The sequence below is a fragment of the Molossus molossus genome, unplaced genomic scaffold (assembly GCF_014108415.1).
Source record: "Molossus molossus isolate mMolMol1 unplaced genomic scaffold, mMolMol1.p scaffold_m16_p_4, whole genome shotgun sequence".
Lineage (NCBI taxonomy): Eukaryota > Metazoa > Chordata > Mammalia > Chiroptera > Molossidae > Molossus > Molossus molossus.
Genome location: NW_023425377.1, coordinates 30986547 through 31010816, shown reverse-complemented (window position 1 = coordinate 31010816; position 24270 = coordinate 30986547). Strand labels below are relative to the sequence as shown.

The window sequence follows — 24270 nt, the reverse complement described above, 5'->3', positions numbered from 1 at the left end:
GCATAATTTTGCATGGTTTATATTATGAAGATAAAGTGTCAAGTGAGTGAGTTGTGGTGCTTGGCTCTTCAGCGGGCAGATTTCCTGAATATATTTCCCCAGTGGATCGCTAGGAAAGCACTAATCTTGCCCTAGATTTCCAAACAAAATACAAAATTTTGCCACCTTACCTTTTCCTATCAGCCTTGAAGTTTCCTATCTGGTGACAAGGCAGGTGTAGCAAACACAGCAGCCACCCCTCAAGGCTTCCAATGGAAGACGAGACACCATGATACAGACCAATTCAGAGACATTAGTACCTATTGGAACATTTATTAATATTTGTAAGGTGAAAACAGAGACAGTGATGGAATATGACAGGCGTCATCTTCATCAGAGGTCCGCTTTGCAGCCCAGGAGCTCGGCTGGTTTAGGCATCGTGGTCTACGAGGCTGAGGACTTGGGCTCCATCGCCTCCAACGCAAAGCAAGGACCTGATCTTCAGTGACACACAATGTTCCCGTCAGTTTTTACAAATACCCACTGTTGGCCATAGGAGGCTTTATTATCATCCCTTACAAGAAAACAAGTCACCACCACCTCCACCAGCACATTGAAAACAATCAAAAGTATCCCCACTCCTGATGCTTTGTACAGAATATCAGACAACTCATGACAGTTGGCCTGAAAATGAACCCACATGAGAGGCACGTGACAGGCAGGTGGCTACCCGACTGACTCAAGGCAGAGAGAGAGCAACAGGGATGCTCCATGTTGAAGGAGCTGGAGCGTGTTCACGCTGAGTGGGGAGCTGCTGACCACTCCCTTCCTACCAGGTCTGACAGGCTCCTTTCCTGGTTGGAAAGTGAGCTGACGTGATTCCACGGTTGACAACGTTAAGTTTTCCTTGCCATGACCTGTGACACTTAGATAGGGGTTTAGCTTACACTGGGGGTTTCTAATTCTTTTCAAACCTGGGTTCCTGGGACTTGCTGAACCTACAAAAGTCTGTTTTTACTTGACCGAAAGCAATGAATCCACAGCATCTTACATCTAATGCCCTGGCAGAAAATACAGCAGCAAACCAGACAGACAAGGTTCTCAGGGGCCCTGTGCCCAGTACAGTGCCGGACACACAGTCGGCACTTAATAAATATTCACTGAACGAATACACAAGTGACGACTGCCCTGAGGGTTTGAGGTCACAGTAGTGTTTCTTCTACATTGCTTCAGGTCTCTGAAACCACAGACTTACGTCTCATTTGTTAGCAAGAGTATTTACATTTTCTTGGCCAATGTTATACTTAAATTTGATTCATACACTAAAAATTATGGACCGTTATAAATACCTTAGATTTCCTCTCTGGGTACATTTTTCTGGCCAAATCTTCATAGCTAAAGAGATGTTAAGCCACACTGTACTATCCCCAACTTGCCTGCAAAGATTTACTAATATAAAATAGAATCATCTTATCCAAGTTACAAAAACAAAAAAGTTATGAAACAAATGCAGGATGGTATTATTCACAATTTTGTTAACTTGGTTCAGTCCTCAATTCCACTTTTGCCTCGAACTTTCACAAATTGTCATTTTTCTTCCATTCTCAATACGACAGTTCAACCAGGAATTGTTTTTCCATTAGTAATCACCCCAATTCCTTATCAAACATGACCTAACACTCTCATCAGTTTTTATCCACAATTATCACATCATTGCTTAAGAATCCCTACTTCCAAGGAAAAATTTCTAACAGCACAGTGGAAAACAAAGGAAAATCTCATTTTATAGGTAAATGTAGTATAAGTAGTAGATAATCATATCCTATTATTATCATTCTCAGTGGCTGGATGCTAATCAGTTTAACTGCTTCTGAGCTATATATATTTTTAAATGTGATTAAAACATACAGTCTCACAGTAAATTTAAATGGCTTATTAAAGGTCTTTACAGGGCAACAGTATCATATGTCAAAGATGAATGGTGTTTCTAATTTGCTAGCCACTTGGGTCAGGTTTACTTTAAGCAGGAAGCATATTTATACAAGTAATCGTAACACAAATGGTCTCTTGGGAAAAGCTGTTTGTGAGGGTTTAACAGTTTTGAAGTATGCTTTTGTTTATCTTCTAAATGGGCATTTTATAGGCAATGGGCCAAAGCGCCTTCAATACATGCTCCTTAACACAGGCATGACTGCCGCCGATGCCGCCGCGCTGCTTGAATGCTACAGTGTTTTTAAGGATGAGGAGGGGGCCTGGGGTGGGAGGGTTGAATCACCTTCATGACTTACATCCTTTCAGAACTGCCACTTAGAGTATGGTGGGGACAACAGCAGCATCCACAGCACCTGGGAGCTTGTTTGAATGTCAAAAGTGCATCCCAGGCCCACTGAACCGGAATCTACATTTAAACAAGCTCCCCGTGTGGTTCGTGAGCACTGCCCTGGGGACCCACAGCCTCTGCTTTCTGGCCAAGCACACCTCATGATGCCCTTTCTCTTTCCTTCTCACTTCTAGAAGCATCCTCGTTAGAGGATAACGACCCCTCAGCCCATGTTTTCCTTTCTTTCTCATCACTCCCACACTCACTTCCTGGACCCAAATGAATTTACCAACATCTGATGCCCTTTTATCAAGAACCCACTTCTCATGCTGTCCACCTGACATCAGCCAGAGGCTTCCTGTTGCCAAACAACCTTCGGAAAGTCAAGGCACCGTAAGGGCCTCCAAGGCTCTGCGTTTATTCTGCTAACGTGCCTGAGCCTCCACCCTTCGCTGCTTCCGCACTGAGATCCTGTCCTTCTACGCTGTCCACCAGAAGGCAATCTCCCGGGGCCATTTCAATCCCTTTCGCTCTGGAAAAAGGATTTCTTTATCCCTGTTTCTACTCACAGGACGCTGTCTTCCTCTAACCTCGCCATAAGCTTCTCTGCTAATATTTGTGGGGTACGGAAAGGATGAAGGGAAGTCATGACAGATGTTTGGGGGAATTGCAGGCAGGGCTTACCCAGCAGAGGGAATCATGTGCAGCTACTAGTGACCCACTCGGCAGCCCCCTGAACACACTTCTTTGGCCCCACCTTTACACTGAGAGACTCAGCCCGCAGCAGGTGCCCAGAGGCAACTGGACCTCCAAACCAGACCCAGACTGGCCAGCCAATTGGCCCCTAGAAGCTGTTTGGTCCCCTCTGTTCCAAACTGTGCTGGGGTAAAGGGCTCTGCAAGAAAACGAACTGGGCATTTTAGAAGCTCATTGTTTACAAATTCAGACTCTGTGGGGCCAGGGGTTAGTGCAGCCAATGGTCAAGGGAACAATCTGGAGTCAACCAGTGAGGACCCCTCAGGCTCCTCTGGAGTGGTCAGCACCCAGAACAGATTTCTCTAATCAGAGGAGACTGGCAGAGGGAGAAACAAGATTGCTTTCTGGCCATAGTGAGTCTGAGGACCACGCTTGCAGCTTCCATTCTTCTTGAGCCCGACAAACCAATTCTTTTCTGCGTGCTTCTTGGACGTGTAGGTGTTGTAATGGTTTTCCTCCAGCCTCTCCAGGAATAAACATTCCTCATTTGGTGTTTGCTAAAAAGATGAAACCAAAGGAGAGTAGAACTGTTAGTGATGGTTTTAGGCAGGGTTCATCTGCTTAAAGTTGTGTGACCTTGGGCAAATTACTGAGCCTCTCGTGCTTCAGTTTCTTCTTCAGTAACATTGGGGTAATAATGGAGCCTCTCTCTGAGGATGGTAATGAGGACATAGAACAGGACCCAGCACATAATGAGCCTTCAATATACATTAGCTATTATTGTAAGCGACCCTTCCATTTGTTGTCCTCAGGACCCTGGGGTCTGCCACTGGGGAGATCCTGAGTGACTACAAGCACTTCGATGGGGGCTGGGCCTTCTGTTTCTGTAGCGGCCTAGCACATAGGCATGACCCTGACAAATGTCCCAAACAGGTAACAGCAGACTGTGATGCAGTGGGGGCTTTTAAGGTTGGACTTGAAGAATAAATAAAAACCTACTTTTCATCTTGGTGATTTTCACTAATAATGGCAGGATTGTACCTCATCGTCGTGAAGAACATTAATGCTGACACAAAAAGTGCCATAAGCCTACAACATATCCTGGAACTTAAAGTTTTTTAAAAAATGAAAATAGCTTTATTTTTAATATTTAAGAAAAGAATGGCACTTTTAAAAAATTACAATTTTACTTAGAAAGAAAGAGAGAAAGAAAGAAAGAAAGAGAGAAAGAAAGAAAGAAAGAAAGAAAGAAAGAAAGAAAGAAAGAAAGAAAGAAGAAAGAAGAAAGAAAGAAACCCAAAACCCACCCACCCAGACACAGGCAACAGGTTGACAGGTGATAAACATCCTTCCTTGAAGGGGGGGTGGGGGGGATAAACCATAGAAGTTATATGCATGTACGCATAACCAATGGACATGGACAACAAAGCTGGGGACTGGGAGGGGAGGGGAGGAGGGTGTCAATGGGGGGAAAAGGAGAAACATCTGTAACAAAAAACAAACAAACAAAAACATCCTTCCTTGCATATTTATGTATGTACACACAGAAGTAGATAAGACCAGATGGATATAGACTTAGGATGCTATCAAAATGGCATGCTGTCTGCTGTTTTAAAAATTGGTAATAGCCTATGAAAACATTCAATCTCACTAGTAAGAAAATGCAAATTAAAAATACAATTTAACATATGTTGGCAATAATATCTGCAAAGAGAAAAATGATTTACAAGTCTTAGTATTGGTGAGAGTGAAGGAAACAGGCTCTCTCGTGTGAGATAAATTGGTGGAAACTCTCTGAAAGTAGTTTGGCAATATGTATCAAAGTTTTAAATATGTACTACCTTTGACCCAGCAATTTCACTTCTAGAAATGGACCCTTAAGAGATAGTTGAGCAAGTATAAAACTGTATTTTCAAGGATGGTCTTTGGATATAATGTTATAACAAATTGGAAGCAACCTAAATATGCATGGCACCATGATTAGTTAAGTAGATAGTGGTGCATGCACACAGTGGAATCCAATTCAGTTGTAAATTTGTTAAGCTGGAAAGACAGCTACAACATATTACATAGGACAGTTACTGTTTTAAAAGTCTACCAACAATTATTATTTTACTTGGAATGCATCTGTTAAAAAGTGAGAGGGACCCCCGTTATTAGAACTTCCTATTTGTCAGGATTTTAGAATACATTTATTATATTTGGATATATACCAGTTAGGTATATTAAAATACTTATGCTATACATTGACTTCGCTCCAATTCCAAGTAATGATCTCTATTTTATCTCTTCACCCACAGTGGCTGATGAGTCCCTTTCTGGTGGTTTCCAATCCTGTCGTTCAGCGTTCTCTATATGTGGGCACGTTTGTCTGTTAGACTGTAAGCCCTCCTGAGGGAGGAGATGGGATTTTGTCAGCCTTCTCTGGCTACCCCCAGACATAGAACTTTGCAGATAACAGGTGCTCGCCAATGAGGTGGTGAATTTAAAGGGACTCTTGAGATGGTGTGAAGCCCTGGGTAAAGCTGTCTTTGATTAGTAAGGAACTCTGTAACAGGAAGCGTGCGGCTGCTTGCTCATCTGCAGTCTAGTGCAGTGACAACGGGGTGAGACACTGGGTCATTTTAGAACAAGGTGGGACATGGATGCAATATTTAACTGGGTGACTCTGATGCCTCTAAAGGAACTTATCCAGACATCAGTGTTTGATGCACATTGTCAGGGGTGGGAGGAGGTTGACAGTTTTGGACCTGAGTGGGCTGCCCACTCCCCTGTAGGGAGGGCTCACCCCATGACACCCCTCAGTGGGCACAGGCTCGTTTTCTGGGAGGAGGCATAGGACAGCCACACCCCCACCTGATGTCCCCATTCCACTACAGCAGTAGACACACAGAGAATGGCTGAGTCAGAGGCTGAGTCAGCAGGCCAGATCGCTGCGACTGACCCCCAACCAGGATTTGTCAGCGCTCCTTACACATTATGAGCAATGCCAAGGGCCTGGGGAGTAACAGTTGATTCATGACAATTGTTTTCTTTATTTTCTTTTTTATATTTAGCATGCTTTCCCCCCAATTACATAGGTGACATATACCCACCATAGAAAATTTGGGAAATAAGAAAGGTATTCACATATTATAAAATCAGCTGAAATAAATAAATTAATGTTTTGGTATATAGCCTTTCAGACTTTAAAAATATATATACATGTTCTTTCCACACACACACAAATTTGTATCAGGATGGATTGATACATAAAATTGGTTAAGAGTACGAGACAGAGCTCTGAGATAGGTTACAAGTGGAGAAATAGAAATACTATGAGGCATAGAATATTAAGATCACCCTCTGAGTATTTCAGGTGAATTACAGTGATGGCCAGGACAATAGTGGGAGAAGAGGGTGTTTGGAGCCTAGAGAGAATCAGATATATGTATATTTCCATTGATTTTTAGATAGTGTGAAAAGGAGGGAGAGAGAGAGAAACTTTGATGTGAGAGAGACAGACTGAATGGATGTCTCTCACACAACCCCAACAAGGGCTGGGGATCAAACCTACAACCCAGGTACGTGTCCTTGATCGGGAATCTAACCCACGACCCTTTGGTCTGTGGACTGATGCTCTAACCTCTGAGCCAAACTGGCCAAAACTCCCCAATATTTTTATACAAGTAAAAGAAAGTTATAAACATCAAAACTGATTTAAAGGAGAAAAAGCCATAAAACTGTAACATACAACCTAAGAAATAACAAGAGCAAGGGATGTACAAACTATTTGTTCCACAACTACTATTGATGGAGCACCTCCCACCTGCCAGCCACGCTGGGGGAGGGTTCTGTTCATGGTCTCCCTGTTGCCTCAGCCCTGTCTGCCGGTGGTTACTATCCACTCCTGTCCTCCTTTTAGACCAGGCTCAATAAGGGGACTAACTTGCCAAAGTGGCAGAGGCATGAGATTCCATTTTGAGCCTGAGATTGGGTGATTGATTGGTCAATTGATTGTATTACCAATTGGAAGAACCACTTTAAAAACAAAATGTCCCTGTGTAGCAGTCACTGCCTGGCTCCAAACCCTTGAAAGTTGTCCTACTTGATCATATCTCAGCAAACAGCCTGCTGGAGGTTACCTATACCTGATAGTCCCATCTCCTGACCCCTAGTGGGAGCATGAAAAAAAACTGAACTGTGTTCACATCCTAAATTTGGGCTGAGATTACAGCCTCAAGAGAGGATTTTCTGTGCCCACTGCCTCTTGACAATTTGCTGTAAGTTAAGGGGAGCCCCAAACTACACCCCCACTCCTGGCTGCCTTTCTGTAGACATCTTAATAAAAGGGAAGAAAGGGAGCTTGGGCTGTGAGTTACAGCTAAGCCTTAATGATCAATTGTTAGGATACAGAGAAAGGATCATTGAAATCCAGAAATAATTTCAAAACCTGAGGTCATTGGCTTCAGCTCTCTTTCTAGTCAAATCATTTATCAGAGGTACCAGTAAGGGAAAAATCAGATTGCCTCTATTTCTGTTCTTTTCTCACAAAGACCGCCATAAATGGGGTCAACCCTTATAAAGCATTAACTAGAAGAGGGAAGGAGAAGGCGATGGAGAAGATGTTAGCTACTAAATCAATTCTTTGTGCTTTTCAGGGGCAGGGATGAGGCTCATTCATCTTTACATCCCTGTCAGTACCTAGCTGTACTTAGACACAGGAGGCATTTGATAAATGTTTGTAGAATTGAGTTATTAAACTTTGTATTTAAGAGACCTTTCAAAGTTTTGTGTGTGACATGTAACTACTAGAATCTGGGCTCTGCAGTTTTTATAAAAAGCATAGGGAACACACCTATAACATGGGGTGGGTACTCAAGAAACATTTTTGGAATGAATGAGTGAAGTGGAACTAGGTATTCTGAAATGAGAGATGGATGAGTTACCAAAATTTCAATCAATGTCTCCTCTATGTGATACTGCGCTGGAGTATTTTGAGAGAATACCACAAGAAACGCTTTTATGTGTGTGCCTAAAATAAGGCAGGGTAGAGGGCGGGAATCCTACTGGAAAAAATAACAAACAGAGACTAATTGTTGCTTTATAGTGTGTATCACTCAACGTGACAAGATTTCTGGAAACCTCAAACCTTGGCCGAGTCTGGAAGCTTGTCAGCCTCATACTTACTGAGCCGTGCAAAAGCCCTTCGGAGTCCATGGCCAAGTACCGGCCGCTCTGGGTGCTCTTTATATACACCTCCCCCACGCTTTCCGCACTGAGCTGCAGCTGAACTGAAATGAAAATGACACGAGCAAAAGTAAATAAACACTAGGCCTTTGCCAACAGGGCCCGGCGGCCAGGACAGTTAGCCACGGAAAATTCTGCTCATTCACTGCAGAGCCCTCCACGATGAGCCTCAGGTTAATCAAAACATGGACATACAGTTCCTTTTTCTTTGCCCTCCAAAGAAAGCTGTCCGCCGGGAATTACGTTCTTGAGAGGAGAGATGAAGCAGGCGTGCCCACCCGTCCCATTTGTGACAAAATGACCCCAGGTGCACTTTCACGAAACCTCACTCCTGTCTCTTTCTTTGTCACCTGGAGGACAAAACTACAGAAGGGGCCGCATTCACTTCCTGGGCTCCTGTTCCCCGCGGTCCTGGGGTGCTGGCCACTGAGCGTGTTCTGCCTCAGTTATCAACCTGCCTTGGGGGGTGTCTTTTTACAGCCTGGGACTTCTAGGAATGAGAGCTTCTCATGGACAAGTTGAGTCAACGCCCCATCCTCTGTGGCAACCCAGCTGGGTAGAGGCAGAGGGAATCCCCAGCTTCTCGTTGGAAGTAGGGCACACTTACCTGGAACTGCAAGGGTACGAACCAGTGATTCTCACCAGGGGGCAGTTTTGTTATTCAGGGACATTTGGCCATGTCTAGAGACCTTTTTGGTTGCCCCCCCTCCCCCCAGAGTAGGATGGAGCAGGTAGAGGTCAGGGATGCTGCTAAGCATCCTACAGTGCACAGGACAGCCCTTCACACGAAGGAATTATTCAACCCAAAAAGTCACTGGTGCTGAGCTGAGGAACCTCGAGGATGCGAGTTACCCTGAGTTGCTCTCTGCCCATTGTTGCTGACTGATACAGCCCACTGCTGGATGCCTAATGGAGTCCAGTACCCATCTGGTACTTACTCATTTGTTTACTCTCCCCAGCATGGCTCTGGAGGGAGGTGCTTCGATGTTTCACGTTTGGGAATCAAAATTAATTTTTGGACTTTTCTGGTCAATTTCTTCAGTCACTAGACTGTCCAAACATCATTATGACTAGGAGTGACATCGAGACCAGGGACCTGTGAGCACTCAGTGGCCCCACTGGAAGGGAGCTCACCTCTCTGAGGGTCGGCTTTGTCAGAGGCCCAGGTACAGGGGCAGCCGGAAAGAACACGGGGCTTTGGTTGGTACATCCAGACCCTTCATTGCTTTTCCTTTCCTTATTTAATTTCTTTGAATAAGAATTATATTCTCATGTTTCAAACTTAGAAACAATAAAAGAAGAGATAGTTAAAAGTCTCCTTCACCCCTCCTAGCCTCCCATCTGCAACCAGTGGAGACACGGCAGTAAACAGGACAGATGAGACCCCTGTCCTTTGTCCCAGAGTACCTTCTCCTGGGGAGACAAAGACAAACAAGGAAACCCCTTCTAGATATATTTTAGAGGTATCCTTCTAGACAAATTTTATGCATATACGAGCAAATACCTGGTTTCCCTCCTGCCTTTTTTTTACACAAATGGTACTATACACACAGTTCTGCATGTTGGGTTTGTTTGTTTTTTGGCTTAACAACTAATTGGAGAGCTTTCCATTTCATTACTGAAGGATTTAACCTCTCTTTTTACCAGTTGGTTTGTGTTTCATTATGTAGCTATACCACAATCATTTAACCACTTCCCTATTAATATGCCTGTATTTTCTTACTTCCCTTTGTTCCCCTTATCTTCTGATTCATTCCAAGGGGACACATTACCCTATTGAAGATGCGATTTTCTTGTCCTTGAAAGTCTTTGCTACAGAGACCCAGGGCTTCTGCTGGCTTCCTCTGATAAATAGAGTTTATCTCATTCATAGGAAGGACAATGGAAGCCACCAATCTCCTTTCCCACAGGTCCTCCTAACTTCAATTAGCTCTGAGAGTGGGCCAAAGGGTCTCCATTGTGATCTGAGCCCTCCCCGATCTAGCCTCAGATCACACCACTTGCTCTCAGTCACCACTTCACCTATTCAACTCCTTCAACACGCCAAGCTCTTTGCCACCTCAGGATCTTTGCACATGTTCTACTCTATGTCTAGCACCTTCTTTGCACTGATACTCACAAAGTTGCTCTTTCTCCTCTAGGCCTCAGCCTAACACCCTCTCCTCAGAGAGGCCTTTCCCACCCAAATACCCTATGACACTTTCCACAGTAGGTCCCTTCACCCTTCCCACCCCCACCTCACTATCCCTGCCACTTGGTCCCCACATCATCATCTTTATCGGTTCCTTGTTTGTTCCTTTCATGGCACTTTACACAAAGTACAGTTGTTGATTTTTATCACTTAGGGGGCTACCCATTTATTTCTGCCTCTCCAGGAGAATGTGCACTTGTGAGAAAATGCAGGCATCTTGTCTGTCCTGTTCCTGATAAGTCTCCAGCACCTCATACAGTGCCTTGCCCTCTGGGGGTAGCCAATATGTATTTACTGAATGCATGTTTTGCTAACATTGGCAGAAATGACTCTGATGGTCCATCATCAGTAAGTTATGAGCTTTGAATTGTGTTTCCAACATCATCTTGTAGAGTGATGTAAGATGGGACCACGTTGAGAGTTGTCAGACAAGGCTGGGCTCTGCCACCAACCCTTCACGTGACCTTGGCCAAGCTATTTAACCTCTCGGCCACAGTCTCCTTATCAGTAAAATGAGAGGCATCTGGATTCAGTCTATAAAGTTTTTTCTAGCTCTAACAGTCTAGGAAGCAAGTAAACACAGTTGATAATGATACTGTATACAATAGAATACTATTCAGCAATAAAAAGGAACAAAGTGCTGATGCATGCCCCAACATGGATGAACCTTGCAAACATGCTAAGGGGAAGAAGCCAGTCACAAAGGACCACATATTTTATGATTCTATTTCAATGAAATATCCAGAATAGGCAAACCCATTGAGACAGGACATAGATTAGTGGTAGCCAGAGGCTGAGGAGGGGAGTAGGGGAGAGAGAAGGGAGAATTTTGATTAGGAGATAGAGGGCTTCTTTCTGGAGTGATGAAAATATTCTAAAATTGATTGTGGAGATGGTTGTATAACTCTGAAGATAGGAAAAGCCATGAATTGTTCCCTTTAAATGGGTTAATTATATGATGTATGAATTTATCTCAATAAAGCATTTAAAAAAATTTTCTGTTTTTATTTATGGTTTTCAGAGAATTTTCACATACATTTTTTCTAGCACTTTCTCAGCATAATCCTGTGTGTTTAAGAGAGACCAAAGAGCGGGGATAACCATTTATTGCATCTACAATGTGCCAGGCAGCGAGCATGTTAGTTTCTATATTGGTATAAATAGTGTAAAATTAGAGTGTAGGTTCCATAAGCAAACTGCATGAATTTAAATTCTGGTTTGACTGTGTGTTGGCTGTGTGATCATTGGGCAAGTCATTTACCTCTATTTCCTTATCTACGATGATAGAACATGCTTCACGGAGTTGTGAGGATTAAATGACCCAACATAAGGAAAGTGCCGGGTACTAACTATCACTTAGGTGACGTCATCACTCCTCCCAACATTCCCTGGAGGAAGGTGGCACTGGCTGTGTCCTACAGGTGAGAAGACTGAAGCTTGGTGACGGTGTGATTTACCCAACGTTATGCTTCTAATCAGGGGTTAAACCATAACCCAGGTTTAAGCGTTCCAAGATTCCTGCGCTGGCCTTTCTTTCATAAAACACACTGAGCTTCGCCCTGGCCGGTTTGGCTCAGCGGTTGGAGCGTCGGCCTGCGGTACAGAGAGACCCGGGTTCGGTTCCCGCTAAGGGCACGTACCTCAGTTGCAGTTTGTCCCCGGCCCTGGTTGGTCGTGCGGTGGCAGCCACTCGATGTGTCCCTTTCACTTCGATGTTTCTCTCTCTCTCTTCCTCTCTCTCCCTCCCGCTCTATCTGAACAAAAAATGGAAAAATGTCCTCGGGTGAGGATAAAAAAAAAAACAAAAACAAACACACTGAGCTTCAGTTACGAGAACGATTGGTCCAAATCAAGCCTACACGCTCTTCCCTGCTGGACACCCTTGCGTTCAAGATCAGGCATGCGCAAGGTGGCGGAGGGTCATCCAGGATCCTTTTGTAACTATAGCGTAGGGAGTGGTTAGTCCCTGGGAATTTTTTCCATCCACCACCCCTACATGTAGGTATTTATCTAAACACATTATAGGTACAACAGAAATCCCAAAGGGCAAATTCTTTTAGGTAACCAAAGAAGAGGTTTCCTTAAAATAGACTTCATCTTTTAGAGCAGTTTTAGATTCACAGCAAAAGTGAGAGGAAGGTGCAGAGATTTCCCATATGCCCCTGCCCCCCCAGTGCACAGCCTCTCCCATGGTCCCCCACCAGAGTGAAATGTTTATTATAACTGCTGAACCTGCTTTGGCACATCATTATCACCCAGGAAGAATTTACAAAGCTTCTTATTTCCTAGTTCATTCCTGTGCTGTGCGTTGAAAAGTTCCCATGCCTCTTGCTGCGGGGGTAAGCGAGCTGCCTCTGCCCTCTGCGGAGTCCCCTTTTGGCTGTGCGAAGGCCTCGCGGAGAATGAGCCAGCACTGGTTGGCCCATGAGTCAGTTCTCGGCCTTGAGCCCCAGCACCAGGGTTGTTACACTGGTGAGAGTTCGTCTCAAGAGTTTCCTCTGTAAATATTATTTCTCCAGGATGTCCAAGTTTCATAGCTCATTTTCACTGGATTTCTTTCTGGCTAAGTTTCCTAAACATATATCCTTCTGCAAGCAGGGCTGGCAGGAAGGAGTAACACCCAGCCCGAGCTGCTCGTGTAACCGCCTAGGTGTCCAACTCCCTAGTGTGACTTCATTCCAGTGTTCCAAGCATACATCCCGCTGCAGCTGCTGCCGAGGAAGGGTGGAAAGGAGAGGGCATGAGAAAGGGGCTCAGAGAGAGGGAGGGGCCGGCCACACAGCCTGGCTGCAGCCGAGCTCCTCCCTCTTGGAGCCAAGGGGACAGCCCTTCAGTCCACACATATTCATTAACCAGCTATCGTGTGCTGGAGACTGAGCTCAGTGCCAGACAAGGGCCCTGCCTTCAGGGCTCAGGCCCAATTAGGGGTACAGATGACCCTGTAAATGATAAAGCAACACAATAGCAAAAAACCCACTACTTTTTGAGTTAAAAGCAAACAAAAGTACAGCAACTATAACGAAAACTCTCCCCTTTTCTTTCATATATACACTGTTTCAAGGAGAAGCAGAAAATAATGTACAGTGAAAAGAGCAAACTACAAAATAATATTTAGCCCTAGCTAGTGTGGATCAGTTGGCTGGGGCGTCTGGATTCCCAGTCAGGGCACATGGCCAGGTTGTGGCTTATTGCCCAGTAGGGGGCGTGCAGGAGGCAGCCGATTGATGTCTGCTCTTATATAGATGTTTTTCTCTCTGTCCCCCTCTCCCTTCCTCTTTCTCTAAAAGTCAGTAAAAACACTTAAAAAAATATTTATAGTAAATGCTTGATGAAAATTTTGTTAAAAAAACAAAAATCATATATAGGGAGTAAAATAGAAAATTTTGCCCCAAACACAGACCAAATTTATATAGTAGCTATTCTGGAGAGGACAAGAAGGACTGAGACTGGGGAGGGGAGTAGAGGGAACTTTTACTTCATCCTAGTTCTTTATTTCTTTAAAAACACAATTCTAAGGCAAGAACAGCCAGCTGGTAACACTCGTTAACTCTGGGTGATGGGGTTGCTGGTGTTGGTAGAATTCTCCTTTGTACTTTTTGGGGGATGGTTGGCATATAAAGCTCTGTTCTCAGGTAATGGGTAAAAACTCAGAGCTGACCAAGACTTCCTTGTCTTGTTCCTAATGACCCCTGTGATGCTCTGTGACCCAGCTCAGACTTGACCTCAGGGACCATCTAGTTCTGAACATAGGTATCCATAAAGGTGAGTCTTCTTTGAGGCAGGCAAGGGACCAGAATAGCTGGTGAGGTAGAACAGGGGCGAGGGACCACTGAAGCCACACCTTTTCTGTTCCGTTTCCTTTTTCAGCACCTTCCACCAGGTTAGCACCAGAGCAGGGAGGACCACCTCCTCTTTACCCCATCGGAGAAGTTAGGACTTGCTATCTGTGAGCAGGACCGTCGGCACTCTAAAGCACCCCAAGTCTGAAGGGGCGAGTACTTTTTGAAAAAATGAGCTAAGTCACCGAGACCATAGGGTCCTTCCTGTTCCCCAGTTCTGAACTAGGGATAGTAACTTTTGACTTAGCGAAAGAAATGAAAAGCAATGTTTTAAAAGGTATACTAGTGGCAGGCATAAATTTCTTAAAGGAATCAAATTTACAAAGCATTGTAAAAATGTGCTGTAAGAAGGTAGAAAGTGTTTGCTTGGTCGATTTGTGACCATATTGTCCCCAGCAGAATACAGAGTCCTGCTCCCCTACTAGGAATGCCTTAGTTTCTGCTGGTTTGGGAATGGTCTATTTGTTAAAAATAAATATCAAATTACTGAAATGTACACAATTGCCTGTGGATCACACTCTTCCCTGTCCCCTGCTCATCCTTTGGACCCCTTTATGGGTCTTACGTACCGGAACCTATGTAAAGGGGAACCCAGAGCTTTTGAGTGGCCATGCCGGCCCCCTAACTAGGTGTTCTACCTTTTTTTCTGCACAATTGTAAGTCTGTATTTCTGGTCTTCTCTTCTGCTCCCCAGAGCCTTCCATAAGCTCTTAGCAGTAGTTTATACGCAGTAAGACATGTGATACCTACTTTCCAAGGACAGAAAGGAAAAGCGTTCCGAGCCTGTCCCTGCTAAGAGGAATGAGCTCTGGGGACTGCACCTTGTATCTGAGTCCCAGGCCATCCTCACTCCCGTCTTCCTGTCCTGCTCCAGGAATTAAAAAAATAAGATCACAGCTGGTACATTTAGTGAGACCAGCGTGCAGAGGGCTTTGCTCCTGTGACACCCGTGGCCTTCAAGCCTGCTTTCCACCTCTGCTCTCCAGAGAGAGGCCAAGAGAGATTACGTGCCTGGTTTATTCTGGGTCGAGACTTCCCGTCCTTTGCCGTGTTTACCCAAAGTGAGGTCAGCCTCATTCAGAGCTCTGTGAGGTTGTTTTATGTCAGTGGCATTTATAATTAAAACGTAGCCACAAGCCAGGCTCCGTAAAACATTAGAGAAAGACGGTGGAGAAAAAAAAAAAAAATAGAGTTTATGGAAAAAAATTCCAGCGGTTTGGAATACAGATATATCTGAAAAAGACTTTTCTTAGAATGTGTAAAGGCGTCTGCTTCCCCTGTAGGGTCTGAAAAGGGTGCCTGGAAAATTTTGTTACAGTTTATGGAGTATAATATTTAAGGGGGAAAAAAAGTTTATCTAGAAAAGTCCCCTCTGCAGAACCAGATAAGAGGTGCGTGGGAGGAGGGGCATCTCCGACCAAGGTGAGAACACCCGCTGGGGAGAGCTTTCCTGCCTGAGACCTGCTCTGCTCGCCGGTCTGGCAGGAGGGTCCCACTTTGTCCCTGCTGGTCCTGTGAAAAGCTGTCTTGACTTTCGGCCCAGGCCGGTGGGGAGCGACGTGCCTTGACCACGAGGTGCCTCCCAGCAAACCTGAGAAAGGACTGGCTGCCTGGAAGCCAAGGGGCGGGTGGGATTTCACGGAGAAGGAGTCTGCCCTTTAGAAAGGGCTGCAAAGTAGCATTCTTTTGACCAGCCAACTCCCCTAGTGCCTTTAGGATGTGGTTTGATTTATAAATATTTGATTGGCACACACTTTGCTCAGAACGTTTCCATCTGTGTGGCGAGCGGTGCCGGTAAGCCTGCTCCCCACGCAGCCCCTGCGGTGCTCGGAGAGGAGAGGGCGCAGGCCGCGGCAAGAGGCTGCAGGGTCGGGGCTCTGAGCGTATTCTTGTCCTCCAGTTATTCTTCCCGTTAGGAATGCCATCGGAGTGTAAGTCACGGTCACCGTCGCCGGAGAGAAACGCCAGCAGAAGGAGTGGAATCAAATGTGGAGCCTCCCCTGGCTTCACCGGAGACAGCCTGCTGGGCCCGAGAGGTCGGACAGGGCAGGGCGCGCTGGGCCAGTGCCTGGGCACATTGGCGCTGCATGCCAGGCCCTGACAGTGCAAACCCAGACGGTCCAAGACACGGAGGAAGAGTCGCCCTCAGTGTAGTGAGCAAGTGTAGCAGTTATTTTACTTCACAGGCTCTAAAGATGGGTGGTTAGAGGAGGAAGGCCAAGGAAGCTTAGAGGTGATGAGGGTGATGCATCCAATTTTCCAGCACTTGTTATGTACCCGGTAGTGTATTCAACACTTTTGCCAACATTGTCACACTTAAAATTCCTACTTTCCTACGAGACGGGTGCCCTTGTCATCCTTGTTTATTCTTTTAATTTAAATTTGCTAATTTAAGTACGTTGGTATACAATAGTCTGTTAGTTATAGTATTTTCAGGTGTACAATATAGTGATTCAACATTTTTATACTTTGCAATGTGATCACCCCACTAATTCTACTAATCATCTGCCACTGTGCAAACTTATCACAATATAGTTGATTACCTTTTTCACCCATCCCGCCATCCCCTTCTCTTCTGGTAATGATCCCTTTCGTCTCTGTTTCAATGAGTCTGGGTTTTTTGTTTTTATTTTGTGTGTTCATTTGTTTTATTTTGTTTTTATTGTTTTTTTGGTTTTTTTTTTAGAGTCTACATATAAGTGAAACCATGTAGTAAGTGCCTGTCCTTGTCTGACTTATTTCACTTAGCATGATACTTTCTAGATCCATTTATGTTGTAACAAATGGAGGTTTCATTCTTTTTTATTGCTGCATAATATTCCATTGTATTTATGTACCACATCTTTATCCATTCATCTGGGCACCTAGGTTGCCTCCATATCTTGGCTATTGTAAATAATGCTGCAGTGAACATAAGGCTGCATATATATTTTTGAATTAGCGCCTTTGTTTTCCTTTGGATAAATATTTGGAAGTGGAAGTGCTGGCTCATATGATATATCTAGTTTTTTGAGGAATATCTATACTGTTTCCATAGTGGCTGCACCAGTTTGCACCACCAACAGGGCACAAGAGTTCTCTTCACATCCTCGCTAACACATGTTATTTGTTGACTGTTTGATAATAGCCATTCTGATTGGTGTTGAGATGGTATCTCACTGTGGTTTTAATTTGCATTTCCCTGCTGATTAGTGATGTTGAGCATCTTTTCATATGTCTGTTGGACATCTATATGTCTTCTTTGGAGAAATGTCTATTCATATCTTCTGCCCATTTTTAAAATCAGACTGTGTGTTTTTTTGTTATTGAGTTGTATGAGTTTCTTACATATTTTGGATATCTACCCCTTATCAGATCTATTATTGGTGAATATATTCTCCCGTTCAGTTGATTGTCTTTTTTTTGCTTTATTGATGCTTTTGTCATTCTTATTTTTAAAATAAGGAAACTGAGGCACATGGAGGGGAGGTGACTTCCCCAAGGTGACATAGGATTAGTAAGTGGTTATGGGACCCGTGCTTACATCCATTGGACCCACAAGACAGGTCGAGTGAATTCAGTTTGTTTATTCAATAAATTTGTGGGGCAAAAGCAGCATCATGATGTTCATGTCGGGGTGGTAGCAGAAGCTAGGGGTTCTATGCTGAGCTTTCCCAGTTACTTGCTGGCCACAGGCCTCATGACATCAGTGTTCACAGAGTGATGATAATTTGGAACCTCACGGGCTCGTAGCTAGGCAGATATGAAAGAGTCTCGTGCAGAGCCTGACACATCCAGGTGCTCAGTTGGCATTTTAAAAATATATTGTTGAATTTGGATGTATCTGCCACCAATACAATTCACTCATTCATCAAATTAATGTTTATTGTACATTATGCCAGGCAATGTACTAGCCACAAAAACGGCATTGTTGGATTCTAAGTCCCCATCTGCAGGAATCCCGTGGAGGGAGGAAAACATTCAACAGTCACACAAATACACGTGGAATTACAACTGTAAGGAGAGCTGCCTGACGTACGAGGCACTCCTCAAACGGCTTTCCCTGCACCTGTTCCTCTCCAGGACCCTCCCTCTCACGGTGACGTCTCCATTCACCCATCTCCCGGAGGAAAGCTCTGGGAGTCGACACGAATCTTCTCACAGCTGGCACCCGTGCCCCTTCTCCCAGGCGGCAGCTCTTGCTCTCGGCCTCTGCCTGGCATTAGTGATATGGTAACGGAGCGTATGCTCTCAGAGGTGAGCCCACCAGGAAACGGGAGGGGTTGTAAAAGGGTAAACCAGAACTCTCCGCAGGCCAGAGATCCCCACCAGTGCAGACGTTTTACTCAGGGCTGCATTACAGAGGTCTGTGCACAGGCATCCACATAGGTTTATGTCGCCCCAGGAGAGGCCTTGTGGAGGTACTTGGGAACTTATTCTCTGGAGGTAGAGGACGAATTCTGAAAACTTCCCAGTTTTGCCCAGGGCAGATCCACTGGGGACAAAGAGAAGCTGTATAAGGAGTTACTTTTTTTGCATTGTGGAGCTGGGAGGCGTACAGTTCTATCTTGTATGATTTATTTAAATTTTTGACTGACTTTTAGAAATTATTCTTCCTGAAGGAAATCTTAAAGTGTGGCTTTCTACCTGTGACTACAACTTCTAATCATGCTCAAGCTAATGATCAAGGAATATAAACCATCCCTTCGCTAAACTGTGCTCATCAGTTCATCAGGGATCATCCACTCCATGTCTGTCCAGGTTGATTATGCTTCTGAATAATCCTTGAAATTCCGAAGGGTTGTGGCAATACCAGTGCTGGGCAGAAGAGGGCGACATAACCACATTAAGTGTGTGCATTCAAGCCAGGGACTCCTCTGGGCTGCTGGATCTCCTGAGTTTTCAGCCTTGTCAAGTACACACGGTAGTGTTATGATTCCCATTCCACAGATGGGGAAACTGAGTCTCAAGATGTTCCACAAGATAAGACAGCTGGGAACACCGAAGATATCTAAAGTTCCAGATAGGAAAGGATGATTGGAAGGGTCATGGGGCTGGGGGCTTGAAGCTGTCTTTGCAGAGCACATTATGCAGATGGAGAGATTAGCCATGTCCAGTGCTGCTCCCAAAGTGGCAATGCAGGGATATGAACCCACACTTTCTAACTCTTAATCTCAGGCCCCTGACTCTGCAAGGGTGTGTGGACTGTCTAGTCCTCCCGGCATTGACCGGTACAGGGGTAGATTTCTGCTCACTCACCCCATTACTCTGATTTCTGTCCTCCTCAACCCTTGTTCTTAGCCCTAGAATGAGTAAGTACAACACACCAACTCTGATTGTTGCCAGAAAGTTGTGGAATCAAAACCTGAAGTTACACCACCCTGGCCTTCCTGGAAGGCAGTATTATTGAACAGAAAAAACTAGGGAGGGTACTAAGCATTATACTGTATTTCCACATGCCGGGTTGGATATATGTAAATCTTGATGATGACGATAATGATGAAAATAGCAATATTAACCAACATGTGCTTACTCGGGGCCAAGGGATTGTGCCAAGAATTTTCACCACATTATTTTATTTAATCCTCTTAAGAAACCTGTGAGGCAAGTAGTAGTATTATTTTACAAGTGAGAAGAGGGAGGCCAGAAAGGTTAAGTACCTTGCCCAAGTTCACTTGGCAAATAATTAACCCAGCATTACTTGTACGCAGACCTCCTAACACACACCGCTAAGGCTACCTGTGCTGCATTTCAAGGGTGCCTGGCATCTTAGGTGAGGCTGCTGAATCCTCAGCACCATTCGAAAGTCCCAGTACTACCTACCCAGAGCTCGTCTATATGTTGATGATGGAATGACAACAATGAAGATATACACTATTTGCATTTGTAACCTCTTGCCACGCTAGAATGCAAGGTTTCCTGAATAGCCAGCTTAACCCTGAGGAATGCTTCCCCAAGTTTGTCTTTACCCTGAGAGTCTGAGGACCAGAGAGCACGCCCACTGTTTTAGAAAACTGGTAAAACATATTAGAAATATTTGAAACCTTAGAGAAACTAAAGCTCATTCCTCCTGTGTTGAGTGGGGCAGACCACACCAACTCTGTGGCTTGCCTGACTCAATGGACTACGATCTAAGACTGCTTGCAGTGAACGTTGCTTCTGTGAAGTTGACATACTAAATGCAGTATTTTTTGCCTCCCTCTGGTGCCTGTTTTTATCGAGTGTCCAGCATCAGAAGGCCCATTTGAAGACCAGCCATCCAACAAGGCCCACTACGTCTAACTCTGCAGGTACAAGCCCAGCCTCAGCCTTTCTGCGCCTCGCCTCAAGGGTCTGCACGGAGACCGGGAAGGAAGGGACAGTGTCCACGGGCTGGTAAACGCCAGCTCCTCTCCCCACTGCCTGTGCCTCTGAGGGTAGAGTGAGCATAGTGCAGTGTCATTTGTACTTAGATCCTGCTATGTGGTGCATATTCCACGAATAATTAAGACTACCTGATCTATAAACTACCACGTCAAAGTCAGCAATGTGCATTCCATTTCTTAAAACTTATTTTTTTCTTTTAGAGATTTTTTAATGGATTTTTAGAGAGGTGGGGGGAGAAACATCAATTTGAGAGTAAAATATCCATCAGCTGCTTCTTGCACACAACCCAGGCATGTGCCCTGACTGGGAATCGAACTGGCAACCTTTTGGTGCATAGGATGATGTCCAGCCAACTGAACCACACTGGCCAGGGCTATGAATGCTGTTTGAAAGCCATCCGATGGAACATTACTCTCTACCTGTGCTTTGTTCTGTGTCTCCTAATTCCATCTATATTTTCCTTCTCCTGATTCGTGACACATTTGGCCCTTTAGATCCGCTTAGCAGGGACTAGATCTGACTCCAGCTTCTCCACAGCATCTAATGCTTCAGTGGTAACTCAGGGAATCCCAGTAACACCACAGCAGGACCCAGACACCTCATGTGGGCACACACTAACACCAGAAGTGCTAAAGCAGAAGGAAGACATTTGTGTTCTTAGATCGTCAAGAAGACTCTTTTCTCCACAGTTGTAACTCCACATATCAACACCGTCTGAGAGCGGGGCTGGCAGGAGCGCCCGGAAGAGATACTCAGCGTTTGGCTCGAATTGCTCCTGCTCTGCAGTTTCTTTAGTCTGGAGAATGACTTACCCGTTACCACAGCCACGTCTGTGTGATATGCAGAGCGGAAGGTGCCTAATTTATAATGTGTAAGACTACGACTTGAACTGGCATTTCACAAATCAAGCCCAGTGGAAAGGTAACCCAGAGAGTCAATACACTTGAACCCGAGCCCATGTCTTTGTGCGAGTCTTGCCAACCCTGCCCCGTGCGGCTCTTCCCCTCATGGAGCAAACAGGACCCTGACCAGCCGGGGCGTGGGGGCTGATCTTTCACTAGGTACAGAAATCTGAACAACTGAACGCTGGCCAGCACATCTGATCTCACAGCAGCAGGGTACGTCAACAGAGTCCCCTTTAGGTGGGCTGTGGACTCACAACTCTACTTTCTGCACTCAGACCCTGTCCACAGTTATACTACCCCGCCTCTGAGAGTGGCGTGCCTACATAGAACCCTGGAGAAGAGGGTGCCAGTATTTAGATATCCTCCCTTCCCTAACCTCCACGAAAGAAGATGCCAGAAAGGTGAAGGACTCCAAGAGAGATGGGTGCTTACTGTGCTGGTCGCTCTTGTCCCTTGTCCCATCCACTGTGCCATCTGGGAGGATCCTCAGGAAGTAGCCCCCGTTGCTGCAGTAGAGAAGTTTGGGCTTCTTGTAATTATCCAGAGGCAGATTGAACCTCTCGGTCAGGGCCGTGAACGTGGTGACTTCCCCTTCGGTCATGGCTCAGCAGCTGCTGGTTGCGGTGCTTTCAGGGCTGTAAAAAATTAAACAAACTCGTGGAAGCTTCTTCCAGCAAAGGTGCACTTTCAGGAAGGGAGAGCGCCTCCGGTGCAGGACTCTGGTCGGTGGGAACCACAGACTGGCCAGGTGATGCCCACAGTAATGGGCCTGTGCCATGGCCGGTGGTTAAGGAAGGATGGTCCTGGCAGGGGAGGGATGGTCGGGGCATTTCTCATGTCCCAATTGGACACAGCTTTGGATCAAGCTGTGCATTTTTTAGAACTTTAAATTTAATCATTTGGCCAAGGGGAAAAAAAAATAATGTGTTGGTCTCTCCTTCTGATCCACACACATCCTCAAATTAAATACCGAAGTTGCACTAAAATAACACCTGGGGTCTGGCCGAAACCCACAAAAGCTGAGAGGCCGGCACTGAGGTTTTGCCCTCCACCCTCCCACGGTTTTGACGAGGTACCGCCAGGCCCAGGTGCAGAGATAGCACAGAGAGCCGGGCATTCGAGACCTGGAGCACCTCCCACAACAGAGACAGCCAGGGGTTCACGTGTAAAGGAAAATGATTCTGGGTTTGCTGGTGGGAACATAACTGGAACTGGGGAATGACACGTGAGGGTGTTGTGTGGGGTTTTTAAAGGGCAAACCGTGTACCAAGGGAACTTTTTGAGACAGATCATTATGAAGGATATGCTAGTCACTGCCTGCTTCACAGCTCTCCGCACATGCGCGTACGCGAGAAGGTGTCCCCGTACGAGGGCCATCTCATCCCCATTGCTGTCTAACGAGACATGCTTACTGTGACACAGAAACCACCCTATTGCATACTGTAATCCTCTAATGTAGGTAGCCACTATAATAAATTTATAACATGTTCGTGTAAAAATGTATCAATTATTACCTCTAGGGATTAAAACGCAAAGCCAATAAACACTGGAATTTTAAAGCATCTACTTGTCCCCACCATTTAGGAGAATGTCGTGCGGGTGACTAATGAAGACCGAACAAGACAGAGGCGAAGAGACCGGGACACTGACATGGGGCCTTCACAAGTGTGAGTGGATGCTGACGGCGCGCATGGGTTATCAAGTGGCCTTGTAACAATCGTCATCATCCCTGTTCACATATTCTGGGCTACAAGTTGACTCATATAATCCTCACCAGAACCCTTTGAAACAGACACTAATATCACCCCCATTTTAAAAATAAAATGAAGACAAAACTTAGAGAGGTTCAGTGGTCTGTCCAAGGTCAGCAGCTAGTACGTGGTAGAGCTGAGCCTCAAGATGGGGCTCTTGAAACAAAGCCCCCACTTGCGCTCACTCACCAGGAAGAGGTTAAGTGAGCTCACGGGTACTGCAGTGTCACAGTAGTCCTCCCCCGCCCCCATCCACGGTTTCACTTTCTGTGGTTCCAGTTACTCTCGATGGACCGTGGTCTGAAAATAGTAAATGAAAAATTCCAGAAGTAAACAATTCCTATGTTTCCAACTGTGCAGCGTTCTGAGTAGCCTGATGAAATCTCACACCGTCCTGCTCCGTCCCACCCAGGACGTGAATCTCCCTTTGTCCTGCGCATTCACACTGTGTACACTTAAACCGGCTTGTCACTCCGTAGTCATCTCGGCTATCAGACTGACTGTTGCAGTAGCGCACTGCTTGTGTTCAAGTGACCCTTATTTTACGTCATGATGAGCCCAAAGCCATTCACCTAACTTTTATTACAGTGTATTGTTAGGGTTGTTCTCTTTTCTTATTAGTTATTGCTGTTAATCTCTTACTGGGTCCAATTTAGATATTAAACTTTTTCATAGGTGTGTATGTATAGGAAAATGTACTGAGTAGTGTTTGGAAAGGTTTGGCACTCTCTGTGGTTTCAGCCAAAAATTAAGTTATTTATTTGTGACCCAGATGTTGGTTATTACCTCCACCATCAGCCTCGGCTTTGGCCCCATGCAGCGGGACTGTGGGCCTCTCCTCACTCTCTGGGAGACCCCACGTCACTGCGTGTTAAGGAGCCCTGTGATCATCATGGAAGGCCAGCCAGCCTCCTGTATTCTCCACCCCCACACCCATCCATGCATCCATCCATCCCTGGAACAGCTTCAGGGAGCTACTCCACAGAAGTTAATGCCGCTATAAATTAATCCAACA

The 24270-nt window shown here is 45.3% G+C and overlaps 1 protein-coding gene across 6 annotated transcripts in view; it reads right to left on the bottom strand.

Annotated features, from left to right (window-relative positions):
- Positions 1–2956: 2956 nt before the first annotated feature.
- FGF1 (fibroblast growth factor 1) overlaps positions 2957–24270 on the bottom strand; it is a 98878-nt gene continuing 77564 nt past the window's right edge. For all 6 annotated transcript variants that reach the window (XM_036241448.1, XM_036241445.1, XM_036241447.1 and 3 more), the window contains exons 2-4: positions 21937–22139; positions 8165–8268; positions 2957–3552 (exon numbers count right to left, since the gene is read on the bottom strand). In XM_036241448.1, the coding sequence (XP_036097341.1) occupies positions 3358–3552; positions 8165–8268; positions 21937–22105 (468 nt within the window). In that variant the 5' untranslated portion in view covers positions 22106–22139 and the 3' untranslated portion in view covers positions 2957–3357. The remainder of the gene's footprint in view (positions 3553–8164; positions 8269–21936; positions 22140–24270) is intronic.